This window comes from Mustelus asterias, chromosome 12 (genome assembly GCF_964213995.1).
Source record: "Mustelus asterias chromosome 12, sMusAst1.hap1.1, whole genome shotgun sequence".
NCBI lineage: Eukaryota > Metazoa > Chordata > Chondrichthyes > Carcharhiniformes > Triakidae > Mustelus > Mustelus asterias.
The window spans coordinates 51,802,223-51,816,858 of record NC_135812.1 but is presented as its reverse complement, the minus strand read 5'-3'; the positions used below and the strand labels follow the sequence as shown (position 1 = coordinate 51,816,858).

Genomic DNA, 14,636 nt, shown 5'->3' with positions numbered 1-14,636 from the left:
ACATCCTGGTAAACCTTCTCTGCACTCTCTCTAAAGTCTCCACGTCCTTCTGGTAGTGTGGCGACCAGAACTGGACGCAGTACTCCAAATGTGGCCTAACCAGCGTTCTATACAGCTGCAACATCAGACTCCAGCTTTTATACTCTATACCCCGTCCTATAAAGGCAAGCATACCATATGCCTTCTTCACTACTTTCTCCAACTGTGCTGCCACCTTCAAGGACTTGTGGACTTGCACACCTAGGTCCCTCTGTGTTTCTATACTCTTGATGGCTCTGCCATTTATTGTATAACTCCCCCCGACATTAGTTCTTCCAAAATGCATCACTTTGCATTTATCTGGATTAAATTCCATCTGCCATTTCTCCGCCCAATTTTCCAGCCATCTATATCCTGCTGTATTGTCCGACAATGTTCATCGTTATCCGCAAGTCCAGCCATCTTCGTGGCATCCGCAAACTTGCTGATAACACCAGTTACACCTTCTTCCATATCATTTATATATATCACAAATATCAGGGGTCCCAGTACAGAGCCCTGCGGAACACCACTGGTCACAGACCTCCAGCCGGAAAAACCCCTTCAACTGTTACCCTCTGTCTCCTATGGCCAAGCCAGTTCTCCACCCATCTAGCCACTTCTCCTTGTATCCCTTGAGCCTTAACCTTCTTAACCAACCTGCCATGTGGGACTTTGTCGAATGCCTTACTGAAATCCATATAGACGACATCCATGGCCCTTCCTTCGTCAACCGTTTTTGTCACTTCCTCAAAAAACTCCACCAAATTTGTAAGGCACGACCTCCCTCTTACAAAACCATGCTGTCTGTCACTAATGAGATTGTTCTTTTCTAAATGCGATCCTGTCTCTAAGAACCCCCTCCAACAACTTCCCCACCACGGACGTCAAGCTCAGTGGCTTATAATTTCCTGGGTTATCCCTGCTACCCTTCTTAAACAACGGGACCACATTCGCTATCCTGCAATCTTTAGGGACCTCACCTGTGTCCAATGAAGAGACAAAGATTTCCGTCAGAGGCCCAGCAATTACATCTCTTGTCTCCCTGAGCAGTCTAGGATAGATGCCATCAGGCCCTGGGGATTTGTCAGTTTTAATGTTATCTAAAAAACGTAACACTTCCTCCCTTGTAATGGAGATTCTCTCTAACGGGTCAACACTTCTCTCTGAGACGCTCCCAGTCAATAAGTCCCTCTCCTTTGTGAATACCGATGCAAAGTATTCATTTAGGATCTCCCCTATTCCCTTGGGTTCTAAGCATAATTCCCCTCCTTTGTCCCTGAGAGGTCCAACTTTTTCCCTGACAACTCTTTTGTTTCTAACATATGAATAAAATGCCTTTAGGATTCTCCTTAACCCTGCCTGCCAAGAACATCTCGTGACCTCTTTTTGCCCTTCTAACTCCCCGTTTGAGTTCTTTCCCACACTCTCTGTATTCCTCCAGAGCTCCATCTGTTTTCAGTTGCCTGGACCTAACGTACGCCTCTCTTTTCTCCCACATGCCAGACGTGGACTTACCCCCGAACAGCCTCTCCCAATCAACGGCCACCAATTCCTGCCTAATCCAGCTATAGTTAGCCTTCCCCCAATTTAGCACCCTACCCTTAGGACAACACTAGTCCTTGTCCATTACTATCCTAAAGTTAACAGAGTTGTGGTCACTATTTGCCACGTGTTCCCCTACCGAAACTTTGACGACCTGACCGGGCTCATTTCCCAGAACTAGATCCCGTATAGCCCGCTCTCTAGTTGGGCTATCTACATACTGTTCCAAAGAACCTTCCAGTATGCGTTTTACAAATTCCTCCCCGTCCGGAACCCCAGCTCTAAGCACTTTCCAGTCTATACCAGGGAAATTGAAGTCTCCCACTACAACAACCCTATTTCTTCTGCACATATCCAGAATCTCCCGACATATCCTTTCCTCCACTTCCTGTGGGCTGTTGGGTAGCCTGTAGTATACCCCCAGCATAGTGATTGCACCTTTCCTGTTTCTGAGCTCCACCCACAGCGACTTATTACATGACCCCTCTAAATTGTCCACCCTCTGCACCGCTGTAATATGCTCCCTAACTAAGTATGCTCCGCTACTCCCCCACCATTTTTAACCCCTCCTCTGTCTCGCCTAAAACACTTATACCCCGGAATATTCAGCTACCAGTCCTGTCCTTCTTTTAACCATGTCTCCGTCACCGCAACCACATCCAAATTCCGTGTAAGCATTAAGGCCCTAAGTTCATCTGTCTTACCCGTTACGCTTCTTGCATTGAAGCAGATGCACTCCAGACCTCCAGGCCCACTCGGGTCATCCTGCTCCAGAGTGCTCTTCTTAGCTAGCCTTGCCCTGGCCCCCAGCTCGACCCCAGCCTCAGTACTTGCTCAGTGCTTACTGAAATACTGGGGTTGTTCTCCTTAGATCAAAGAAGATTAAGAGGTGGTTTGATAGAAATGTTCAAAATCATGAAGATAGAGAAGATAAAAGGGTCAATGACAAGAGGACACAGATTTAAGGGAATTAGGAAAAGATTTGGTGATTTGGGGGAATAAAAACAAACAGTCTGATGTGGAATTTACTGTCTGAAAGGGTTATTGAAGCAGATTCAATAATAACTTTCAAGGAGAAGTTGGATTATTACTTGAAGGTAAATGAGTTGAGATCACTGGAGGATACGGACTGTAATTCAGCTAAAGAATATTAACTAATTAATCCCTGGAGATTTTCAATACAAAAGTCTTGTCTGCTCCCATGGGTGGGTGTAAAAGTTCTTGTGACAAAATGATTTCTCATGGAGTCCTGAGCAACATTATTCACTCAAACCAATACCATTAAACCTCATAGCTGTTTGTGGGATCCTGCTGAGCAATCCACCCCTTTCTTGTGTGATTTTTAAATGCTGCAGAGGGGGTGGGATAAGGGGCAGTGGAGACATTTGTGGCATCAGGTCACTTCAGTAGAAGCATAATAGAAAGATTAACAGGCAAACAATGTTAGGTTTCAAAATTCCTGACAATTCTGGCTCAGTTTTCCCTTCACCCTGCATGAAGCAGCCAGTTTAGTGGTAGGAGACAGAGGGTGGTGGTAGAAGGCTGTTTGTGTGACTGGATGGCAGACTGGTGCAGAAGGTGAAGTCGCATGGGATCAGAGGTGAGCTGGCAAGGTGGATACAAAACTGGCTCGGTCAAAGAAGACAGAGGGTAGCAGTGGAAGGGTGCGTTTCTGAATGGAGGGCTGTGACAAGTGGTGTTCCTCAGGGATCAGTGCTGGGATCTTTGCTGTTTGTAATACATATAAATGATTTGGAGGAAAATGCAACTGGATTGATTAGTAAGTTTGCGGATGACACAAAGGTTGGTGGATTTGTGGATAGCGATGAGGACCATCAGAGGATACAGCAGGATAGAGATCAGTTGGAGATTTGGGCGGAGAGGTGGCAGATGGAGTTTAATCCGGACAAATGTGAGGTAATGCATTTTGGAAGGTCTAATACAGGTAGGAAATATACAGTAAATGGCAGAACCCTCAGGAGTATTGATAGGCAAGGGGATCTGGGTGTACAGGTACACAGGTCAATGAAAGTGGCAATGCAGGTGGAGAACGTAGTCAAGAAGGCATACCGCATGCTTGCCTTCCTCGGCCGGGGTATTGAGTTTAAAAATTGGCAAGTCATGTTGACACTTTATAGAACCTTAGTGAGGCCGCACTTGGAATATAGTGTTCAATTCTGGTCGCCATACTACCAGAAGGATGTGGAGGTTTTGGAGGGAGTACAGAAAAGATTTACCAGGTGTTGCCTTATATGGAGGGTATTAGCTATGAGGAGAGGTTGGAGAAACTTGGTTTGTTCTCACTGGAGCGACGGAGGTTGAGGGGAGACCTGATAGAAGAGGCATAGACAGAGTGGATAGTCAGAAGCTTTTTCCCAGGGTGGAAGAGTCAATTACTAGGGGGCATAGGTTTAAGGTGCGAGGGGCAAGTTTTAAAAGAGATGTACGAGGCAGATTTTTTTACACAGTGGGTGCCTGGAACTCGTTGCCGGGGGAGGTAGTGGAAGCGGATACAGTAGTGACTATTAAGGGGCGTCTTGACAAGTACATGAATGAGATGAGAATAGAGGGATATGGTCCCCGGAAGCGTAGGGGGTTTTAGTTAAGTCAGGCAGCATGGTCGGTGCAGGCTTGGAGGGCCGAAGGGCCTGTTCCTGTGCTGTAATTTTCTTTTGTTCTTTGGAGGCCAGTGTCCAGTGACGTACCACAGGGATTAGTGCTAGGTTCCTTATTGTTTGTGATATATAAACAATAAAGATGAGGATGTGGGAGAATGATAAATAAGTTTGTGGATGACCCGAAGATTGGCAGGGTGGTTAATAATAAGGAAGAAGGTCTTAGGTTGTAGGGAGATATAGATGGGTTGATCAAATGGGCTGGTTAGTGGCAGGTAGAATTTAACCCTGAAAGTGCGAGGTAATGCACTTTGGAAGGAGTATCAAGACAAGGGATTACTCAATGAATGGCAGGACACTCAGAAGCTCGGGAACAGAGGAATCTGTGCTTGTCCACAGATCCCTGAAGGTGGCAGGACAAGTTAATAGGGTAGTTAAGAAGGCAAATGGGACACTTGCCTTAATCAGACGTGGCATAGATTATAAGAGCAGGGAGGTTATATTGGAGCTGCACAAAACCTTGGATTGGCCCAAAGGTAGGGGAGTTTAAAACTCATCATGGAGTGCGGTTACAAGTGGTGTACCTCAGGGATCTGTTTTGGGGCCACTGCTGTTTGTAATATTTATTAATGATCTGGATGAGGGTATAGTTGGGTGGATTAGCAAATTTGCTGATGACACCAAAGTCGGTGGTGTGGTAGACAGTGAGGAAGGGTGTCGTAGTTTGCAGGAAGACTTAGACAGGTTGCAAAGTTGGGCCGAGAGGTGGCGGATGGAGTTTAATGCGGAGAAGTGTGAGGTAATTCACTTTGGTAGGAATAACAGATGTGTTGAGTATAGGGCTAACGGGAGGACTTTGAATAGTGTGGAGGAGCAGAGGGATCTAGGTGTATGTGTGCATAGATCCCTGAAAGTTGGGAATCAAGTAGATAAGGTTGTTAAGAAGGCATATGGTGTCTTGGCGTTTATTGGTAGGGGGATTGAATTTAGGAGTCGTAGCGTTATGTTGCAACTGTACACAACTCTGGTGCGGCCGCACTTGGAGTACTGTGTGCAGTTCTGGTCCCCACATTACAGGAAGGATGTGGAGGCTTTGGAGAGGGTGCAGAGGAGGTTTACCAGGATGTTGCCTGGTATGGAGGGGAGATCCTATGAGGAGAGGCTGAGGGATTTGGGATTGTTTTCGCTGGAAAGGCGGCGGCTAAGAGGGGATCTTATTGAAACATATAAGATGATTAGAGGTTTAGATAGGGTGGATAGTGATAGCCTTTTTCCTCTGATGGAGAAATCCAGCACGAGGGGGCATGGCTTTAAATTGAGGGGGGGTAGTTATAGAACCGATGTCAGGGGTAGGTTCTTTACCCAGAGGGTGGTGAGGGATTGGAATGCCCTGCCAGCATCAGTAGTAAATGCGCCTAGTTTGGGGGCGTTTAAGAGATCCGTAGATAGGTTCATGGACGAAAAGAAATTGGTTTAGGTTGGAGGGTCACAGTTTTTTTTTTTTTTAACTGGTCGGTGCAACATCGTGGGCCGAAGGGCCTGTTCTGCGCTGTAATGTTCTATGTTCTATGTTCTAAAGGGCATAGGTTTAAGGTGAGAGGGGAGAGATACAAAAGGGTCCAGAGGGGCAATTTTTCACACAGAGGGTGGTGAGTGTCTAGAACAAACTGCCAGAGGTAGTAGTAGAGGCGGGTACAATTTTGGCTTTTAAAAAGCGTTTAGACAGTTACATGGGTAAGATGGGTATAGAGGGATATGGGCCAAATGCGGGCCATTGGGACTAGCTTAGGGGTTAAAAAAAAGGGTGGCGTGGACAAGTTGGGCCGAAGGAGCTGTTTCCATGCTGTAAACCTCTATGGCCACAGCTGGAGTACTGTGTGCAATTCTGATCACCTCAGTATAGGAAGGATATGAGGTGATATAGAGGGTGCAGAGGGGATTCGCCAGAATGTTGCCTGGGCTTCATTTTAGCTATAAAGAGAGACAGTATAGGCTGGGGTTGTTGTCTTTAGAGCAGAGAAGGCTGAGGGGGTGCTTGATGGTGTGTAAGATTATGAGGGTATGAACAGGGTGGATAGGAAGCAGCTGTTATGAGGAGCATAATTTTAAAGTAAGAGGCAGACGGTTTAGAGGAGAATTGAGGAATTTTTATTTCACCCAGAGGATAGTGGGAGTCTGGAATGCACTGCCTGGGAGGATAGTAGAGGTGGGAAACCTCACAACCTTTTAAAAATTACACGGATGAGCAGTTGATATGTCATCACATTCAAGGCTATGGTCCAAGTGCTAGAAAGTGGGATTAATGTAGATTTGGTGTAGTTTTGTCAGTGCAGACTCAATGGGGGTTTAGTATTTTGTCAGTGCAGACTTGATGGGCTGAAGGCCCTCTTCTGTACAGTATGAGTCTATGACACCCTGCCTTTTGCAATTTAAATTGCAGCTTCCCTTGATTAACTTGGTGCATGGAAAATGGAAACCAAGGTAACAACTTTTCAAAAATCTTTGGTCGGCACATTTACTGAGCAGTAAAGTACTGGATATGAACAACTCCCTCAATTCCCCACCCACTCAGCAAACAATTGCCCAAGCAAGGTAAGCATTGGCATAGTGGTATTGTCACTGGACCAATAACCCAGATACCCAGAGTAATGCTCTGGGGCCCCAGATTCAAACACCACCAGTGCGGATGCTGAAATCTGAACTTAATGAAAACCTAGAATTCAAAGTCTCATGATGACCATGAAACCATTGTCGATTGTTGGAAAATCCCATCTGGTTCACTAATGTCCTTTTAGGGAAGGAAATTTGTTGTCCTTACCTGGCCTACATGTGATTCCAAATCTCTAACTGCCCATTCAAGGGCAATTAGAGGTGAGAAATAAATAGTGGCCTAGCCAGCGACGTCCACATCCCATGAATTAAAAACAATCAGAAAATAGTTGTTGCCAGCTAGACCTTGCTATACAATTTTGAAATTTGTAGATGATACAAAATTTGGTAGTATTGTGAACTGTCAGAAGGGTATTGTAGAACTTAAAAAAGACGTAAAAGGTTGGTGGAATAGGCAGATATGTGGCAGATAAAATTTAATGCAGAGAAGTATTCATTTTTATAGAAATAATGAGGAAAGTTAATGCAAAATAAAGCATACTATTCTAAATGGAGGCAGAGGGACCTCGGGGTGTAAGTGCATAAGTCATTGAAGGTGGCAGAAAGGGTTGAGAGCATGGTTAATAAAGCATGCATCATCCTAGGCTTGATTAATAAGGGCATGGAATATAAAAGCACAGGAGTTATGTTAAACTCGAATAAGACACTGGTTTGAGCTCAGCTGGGGCACTGCATCCAGTTCTGGGGACCACACTTTCGGAAGGTTGTGAAAGCATTTGCGAGTGCAGAAAAGAGTCACAAGAATGGTTCCAGAGATTAGAAACTTAAATTACATAGATTGGAGAAGTTGGAATTATTTTTCATACAGAAGAGGGGGCTGAGAGGAGATTTTAATAGAGATATTCAAATCATGAGAGCCTGGACAGAGTAGATATGGAGAAACTGTTTCCATTGGTAGAATGATCAAGAACAAGAATGCACAGGTTTAAAGTAATTGACAAAAGAAGCAACAACATGAGAAGAAACGTATTCACACAGCATGGGGCTAACATCTGAAATGTTCTGCCTGAGTGTATTGTGGAAGCAGATTCAATTGAGGCATGCAAGAAGGAATTTAAAAAGAATGTGCTGTGTTATGGGGAGAGGGGTGGGGGGGAGGGTAAATTGCTTCTTCAGAGAGTCAGCATAGAAACAATAGGCCAAATAGCCTCCTTTTGTGCTATAACCATTTGTATGATACCGTAAAAGATTTCCTCCCTTTGCTTTCTTACCAGCACACAGACATTAGTTTGGTGGCTTGAGGGATTGATATTCTGTTCTGTCAGTATCTTCCCTTTAATCGTGTAATCCCTTTGGCTGTTCTATATCTTTAAGGACATAATATATATTTATCCACATTAAACTGCGTCAGCCATTTCTTGGCCCACCTACCAGTCTCCGTCCTCCTATAGCTTATCTGTACCTTCCACATTATTAACTCCCCTGCTGTAATCTAATGCTATGATGAAGGTACTGATGACCCCCCCAGGTCATTGGTGAAGTTATCGGAGAGAGCCAATCTCAGTACACAAGCCCCATAGGATCCTAGCCTTCTGCAAAGTCACACATATTCTCTATTTCCTAATACTGAGCCATATTTTGGTACAGCACAGCACCCTCATTCCAATATTGAATTATTTCAGCTAATTTTATATTGGGCACTTCGGATGATCTCCTACGGGGCTGCTTGGAGTCAGTGGACTAGTCAGTATTTAAAAACTCTGCGAACAGCCTGAATGAGTACGCCACTACAGTATCTGACTACATTAGTAAGTGTGTAGAAGACTGTGTGCCAAAGAAGCAAATCCGTGTGTTTCCCAATTGGAAACCATGGATGAACAGGGATATCCACTTTGGCTGAAGTCCAGGTCTGAGGCAACATTGACCTACACAAGAAAGCTAGATACGATCTAAGGAGATCTATCAAAGATGCCAAAAGACAGTACCGGACCAAGCTAGAGTCCCTGGCTAGCCACACTGACCCCTGCCGACTATGGCAAGGTCTGCAAGACATAACAGGTGACAAGATGAAAGCGTGTAAAATCGCCGGCTCCAACGCAACTCTCTGATGAGCTCAATGCATTCAATGCCCGTTTTGAGCAAGAGGTCAGCGAGAACATGCCTTCCACCCTGGAAGCTCTGGATGAACCTGTATCTGAGGTCACCATTGCAGATGTTAGAGCAGCTTTCTCGAAGGTCAACCCACAGAAAGTGACTGGCCCAGATGGGGGACCCGCTCGAGCACTCAGATCCTGTGTGGATCAGCCAGCAGGCATCTTCAACCTCTCTTTACAACAATCTGAGGTCCCTATCTGCTTCAAGAAGACGACCATCATCCCAGTACCTAGGAAAAGCCAAGCAGCGTGCCTTAATGACTATCGGTCAGTGGCTCTGACATCCATCATTATGAAGTGCTTCGAAAGGCTAGTCATGGAATGAATCAATTCCAGCCTCCCGGACTACCTGGATCCACTACAGTTTGCCTATCGTCATAACAGGTCAACAGCGGATGGCATCTCCCTGGCCCTGCACCAACCCTGGAACTGCTAGATAACAAGGACACCTATGTTAGACTCCTATTTATTTACTACAGCTCAGCCTTCAACACCATTATTCCCACAAAATTCATCTCCAAACTCTGTGGCCTGGGCCTCGGCACTTCCCTCTGGAACTGGATTCTGAACTTCCTAACTCGGACCACAATTAATAAGGATAGGCAACAACACCTCCTCCATGATCATCCTCAACACTGGTGCCCCACAAGGCTGTGTTCTCACCCCCCCCCCCCCACCCATGAGACTCCTTATACACCTATGACTGCATGGCCAAATTCCCCTCCAATTCAATTTTCAAGTTTGCAGACGACATCACCATAGTGGGTTGGATCTCAAACAATGACGAGACAGGAATGAGATAGAGAATCTGGTGAACTGGTGCGGCAACAATAATCTCTCCCTCAATGTCAACAAAATGAAGAAGATTGTCATCGACTTCAGGAAGTGTGAAGAAGAACATGCCCCTGTCTACATCAATGGGGATGAAGTAGAAAGGGTTGAGGGCTTCAAGTTTTTAGGTGTCCAGATCACCAACAACCTGTCCTGGTCCCCCAATGCTGACATTATAGTTAAGAAAGCCCACCAACGGCTCTACTTTCTCAGAAGACTAAGGAAATTTGGCATGTCAGCTACAACTCTCACCAACTTCTACAGATGCATCATAGAAAGTATTCTCTCTGGTTGTATCACAGCTTGGTATGGCTCCTGCTCTGTCCAAGACTGCAAGGAACTACAAAAAGTCGTGAATGTAGCCCAATCCATCACGCAAACCAGCCTCCCATCCATTGGCTCTGTCTACACTTCCTGCTGCCTCGGCAAAGCAGCCAGCACAATTAAGAACCCCACGCACCCCGGACGTTCTCTCTTCCACCTTCTTCCGTCGGGAAAAAGATACAAAAGTCTGAGGTCACTTACCAACCGACTCAAGAACAGCTTCTTCCCTGTTGCTGTCAGACTTTTGAATGGACTTACCTTGCATTGAGTTGATCTTTCTCGCTATGACTGTAACACAACATTCTGCACTCTCTCTCTGCACTGATCCTTCTCTATGAACGGTATGCTTTGTCTGTATAGCACGCATGAAAAAATATTTTTCACTATGTTAATACATGTGACAATAATAAATCAAATCAAATTCATCATAAGCTTTAACAAAATCAAATTAAGCCACATTTACACTGTTTTCCATACCTATGTTTTTCATCCATTCTCAAACAAAATCTATTAAATTGATCTGGCTTGACTTCCAGAGTAAATCCCCATTAGCTCTCACCAATTAACATTCTAAAACATTCTACAATCTTCATAAAAACCTGTCTTCCCAACATTTAATAGCACTGTTGCTCTTTTTACTTTTTCTTACTCTGTAATCAATATTGTCCAGTTGGTCATTATCTCAGGTCCTTCTAGGTTGTCCTCAATAAAGCTTCATTGTAGAGTTCCTCAACAGCATGTAATGGTTCCCTATCTCATCAAGAAGTGACTGATGTGCTTTTACTGTTAACATTAACAAAACACTCTCCAATATCTATCTCCACCACTTGTGTGCTTTTGATCCAGATCCAAGTCTGCATTGGAGTCATTATAATAATTAGAAGCAAATAGCTGTAGGTGTCATTGGAAAATACATTTCCAATCATCATGGTGTAAAATGAATCCATATCAGAACATTCAGATTATCATCTCTGAACACTGCAGAACATCTTCGAACAACAGAGAACGCTGAACTGTATCGCCAAATCATAGCACCTGAGATTGTTATCCTGAAGCATATATACCCCCGGTCAGGTCTGTGCTTGGTCCGAGTCATCAGCACAGAAAGGAAGCGTCCAAACTCTGGAAGCGGTAGACAATCTAGTTCTATGGAAAGAATCCGATTCAGCAGCTTTGAGAAGGGAATATGGGGGAGGAGGAACCTCATAGCAGTGTATAAAATGTAACATGGAATTGAAAATTTTAACCTGGAGTGCCATTTCCCATTATTCCATGGGAACATAGTTAGAAAGTGCTAAGGACAAGGTTAAGGTTCAGTGTCGGGCACAATGTCTTCACAAAACGTGACCAATAGCTGTGGTTATTTGCCAGTGTAAGATAACGGGGAAATATTCTTGGGATTATTTGAAAGGCAGTTAGGTACAAATTGATCTGTCAAGGCTTATCTCATCTCTATTTAGTGATTCTTACAAAGAGAGGGATGGAGATATTAAAATAGAATTTTACAACAGGTGACAAAAACTCTAAAAGCCAAGGGAAAGGCTGAAAAGGTATTTCTTTAATCATCCTATAATTTATTGGCTCACATGTTTAAAAAGCTGCAGGGATTCTTTATGCAATAAATCTGTCTTCCAACATATTTTATTATCTCTACAGAGATGAATACTTCACAGATTGCCCCACCTCCAGCTGCCCCTACACAACCCAACTCCAGAAGTGATACCCATCAATCACAACACTACTTTGCCAACTCTGCAGCTGGCAGCCTTCAACCTGCTACCCAAGTTGAAGGGACATCACCCAGTACCTATCCACCACAGCACAGATCAGAGGCTGCTGTCGCTATTCGTACCAATAATTCTGATCGACCACTACAACCTCAAGCTGCAACCTCAGAGGACTACCATGACAGCGATGGATCAAGGAATCGAGCGCGAGCTGTGGAAAATCAATATTCTTTCTACTAACAAGGAAACCTAATGTAGCAAGCCTAGGAGAATGTCTATATTTAAATAGGGATACTCAACAAGATGTGTCTGCTTAGCAAAAAGGGTGAAAATTATGTGTGAAGGTAAAGAGACAATATCCCTATCATTTGACTACTAGTGATAAAAATGGAAACTACTCCACATAGAGTGAGCGTTTAATGTGAATTATCGAGTGTTTGATGCCACATCTCGTTCAGGGCAATTAGCAAAGACTGACTTTGCTAATTTAAATATGTTTTATGGATTTGTATCTGCACTTTTCACTATTACTGTGAAAATTGAATTTTGATGAACTGTGTACAGACAACGAGTTGATAATGAACTGTCTTATTCATAATCTTATCTGTAGTGTTGATGTTTTTAGTGAACCTGCTGTTGATATGATTTGATAAAGATTTAGCTTGTATGACACTCCTTTGTCCTGTTATCAGCAAGGACGGAGCTGACTCATTTTGGAGTGAGCAGTCATTTCAAGGTGTGGATGTTTGACCAGGTTTGAGCTGTTGGGCTATCCTGCTGAGATCAGACAAGATCTGCTGAATACACACAATTTAAGTTTGAAAGAGCATTTCAGTATCAATCTCAATCCATTTACAATAGTGTCTCAGCAGCTTCAGCATTTGGAGTTCTTGGCTCCAGAAGGCTTCAAGGTCCACCCAGCCATCATTCACCACTGCACTTGAGTGAATGTTACTCTGGGATGTATGATGGCTTGTGTGTTCTATTTGAGGAGACCTATGCTGTAATTATCCAACTGGTTTTAATCATCTTGTTAATGAGGGACTGATGTTGGCAATGGTCGTGAAGGAGTTCACAGTGCAACCTGAGATTCTGGACATCCAGCAGGAGAGCTGGAAACTACCTTGTGTGAAAGAACAACAAATAAAGGAAACAGAGGTCAATAAAATACATTGAAACTTTGGATGCCATTCACTGCAAGTATTATAAATTAAGAAATATTTCATAATGTGTCCATGTCTACTTCATGATATTGATGTACAATTTTGAAAATTTTATGAAAAATAATAAATCAAGGTTTTACATGCTGTCACAAAGATTTCATGAGATGTTTTGTTAAAATAAAGTTGTACAGGCTGTAGGATTGTTACAATTTCAGTGTAGGTTAATGAAGATAAATCTAGGCCTGGACTTTCTGCTATGTTGTGTTCATTTTCTCATCACAATTGTCCCAAAACTGACCAAACTTGTGTAAAAGGTTGGGGCACTTTAAGCACAAATCATGTTCAGCACAAATTGATCTGATTGTTTTCACTGTTTTAAGAAACTGGAGCAGTCGCATCCTCAAAGTGGCCCATTCCCCCAATGGCATTAATCGTCCTGATGAGTTTCTGCTGATTACACACAATTTAATATTTTGCGAAGGCTAAAAAATGAAGCTTATTTTTTAGGTAAAAGGACATGAAACTAACATTTTAAAAACAATTTCCTAATTATTATTCGAGATTATTATCCTGAAGCGTATAGTCCCCTGGTCAGGTCTATGTTCAGACCAAACCATCAGTGCAGAAAGAAAGCACCCAAACTCTGGAAGCAGTACAGAAAAGACCTTGTCTGAATTTTTCAGATGCCGGGACTCAATACCTTTCATCCAGAGAGTCAGCAGAGAACGCATCCGACTCCAACAGGCTGGCTGCCATTGTACACTCCAGTGAGAGTTCATTGGCAGCAAGCGGGCCATCTGTCCTTACTTGGAAGGAAATCCCACCAGGGAGAGCTGCTGGCCAATCAGATTGGATGACAGTTCTCAAGCCCATAAATGCACAGCGCCACAGTGACCGGAAAAGGTTCTGTAGTGAAGGGCCTGGGATTAAGTGTCAGGAAATGGAGGCCAGGTATGTGGCAGGGGCCCAGGCATCAAGTTGGCTATTAACAGGTCCAGGGAGTGGGCAGTCGAGGAGGTCATCTGACCTGACTGCCTGCCCCTCTACCATGGCTACATTTGCGGTTGGGTGGCCTTGGAGAGGAAGCACACAGTATTTACCCACACGCTCCAGGCCTCCCATGAGGGGTGGCAGGGAAATTACGTTTTGGTTTAATTAGTCAAGTTTCTCTTGATTGTTTTAGTTGCAGTTCTCCACCAGGGCTGTCACCCCTCTTTAATTTGTTTATTTTACTGATTCCTTTAATAAAAAGAACATAAATTGGGGATCTGGGAGACATCACCACCCAACAAAATTACATTTTAGTTTGGTTAGTAGAGTTTCCTTTGATATTTTAGTTTTTGTACAGTGCTCCCTGGGGCTGTCACCTCTTTAACTGATATTTGTTTAATTTATTGTTTTTTGTTTACTGGTAGAACAGGGGATAGCTGGGACACTGGGTGTACGAGAGCTGAAAGGTCAATAAACACCCTGGATAAAGAAAAGCTCTGTATCTTGGTTCCAGCTTCACCATTCGGCTTGATTCCTCTCAACGGACTACATCGAGCAATGTAATCACACCTTTTTTGTTCCTTAGCTCAAGTGCATCGATTCTTTGACCTCTCTGGGGCATCCTCTTTCTCTAGCACTGCAATGCTCTCCTTAATCAAT

At 43.8% G+C, this 14,636-nt stretch overlaps 1 protein-coding gene across 2 annotated transcripts in view; it reads left to right on the top strand.

Annotated features, from left to right (window-relative positions):
- The window catches only part of sh2b2 (SH2B adaptor protein 2), a 118,556-nt gene extending 105,422 nt beyond the window's left edge, over positions 1–13,134 (top strand). For both annotated transcript variants that reach the window (XM_078225216.1, XM_078225215.1), the window contains exon 9: positions 11,753–13,134. In XM_078225216.1, coding sequence (XP_078081342.1) covers positions 11,753–12,063 — 311 coding nt within the window. In that variant the 3' untranslated portion in view covers positions 12,064–13,134. The remainder of the gene's footprint in view (positions 1–11,752) is intronic.
- The last annotated feature ends 1,502 nt before the right edge of the window (positions 13,135–14,636 follow it).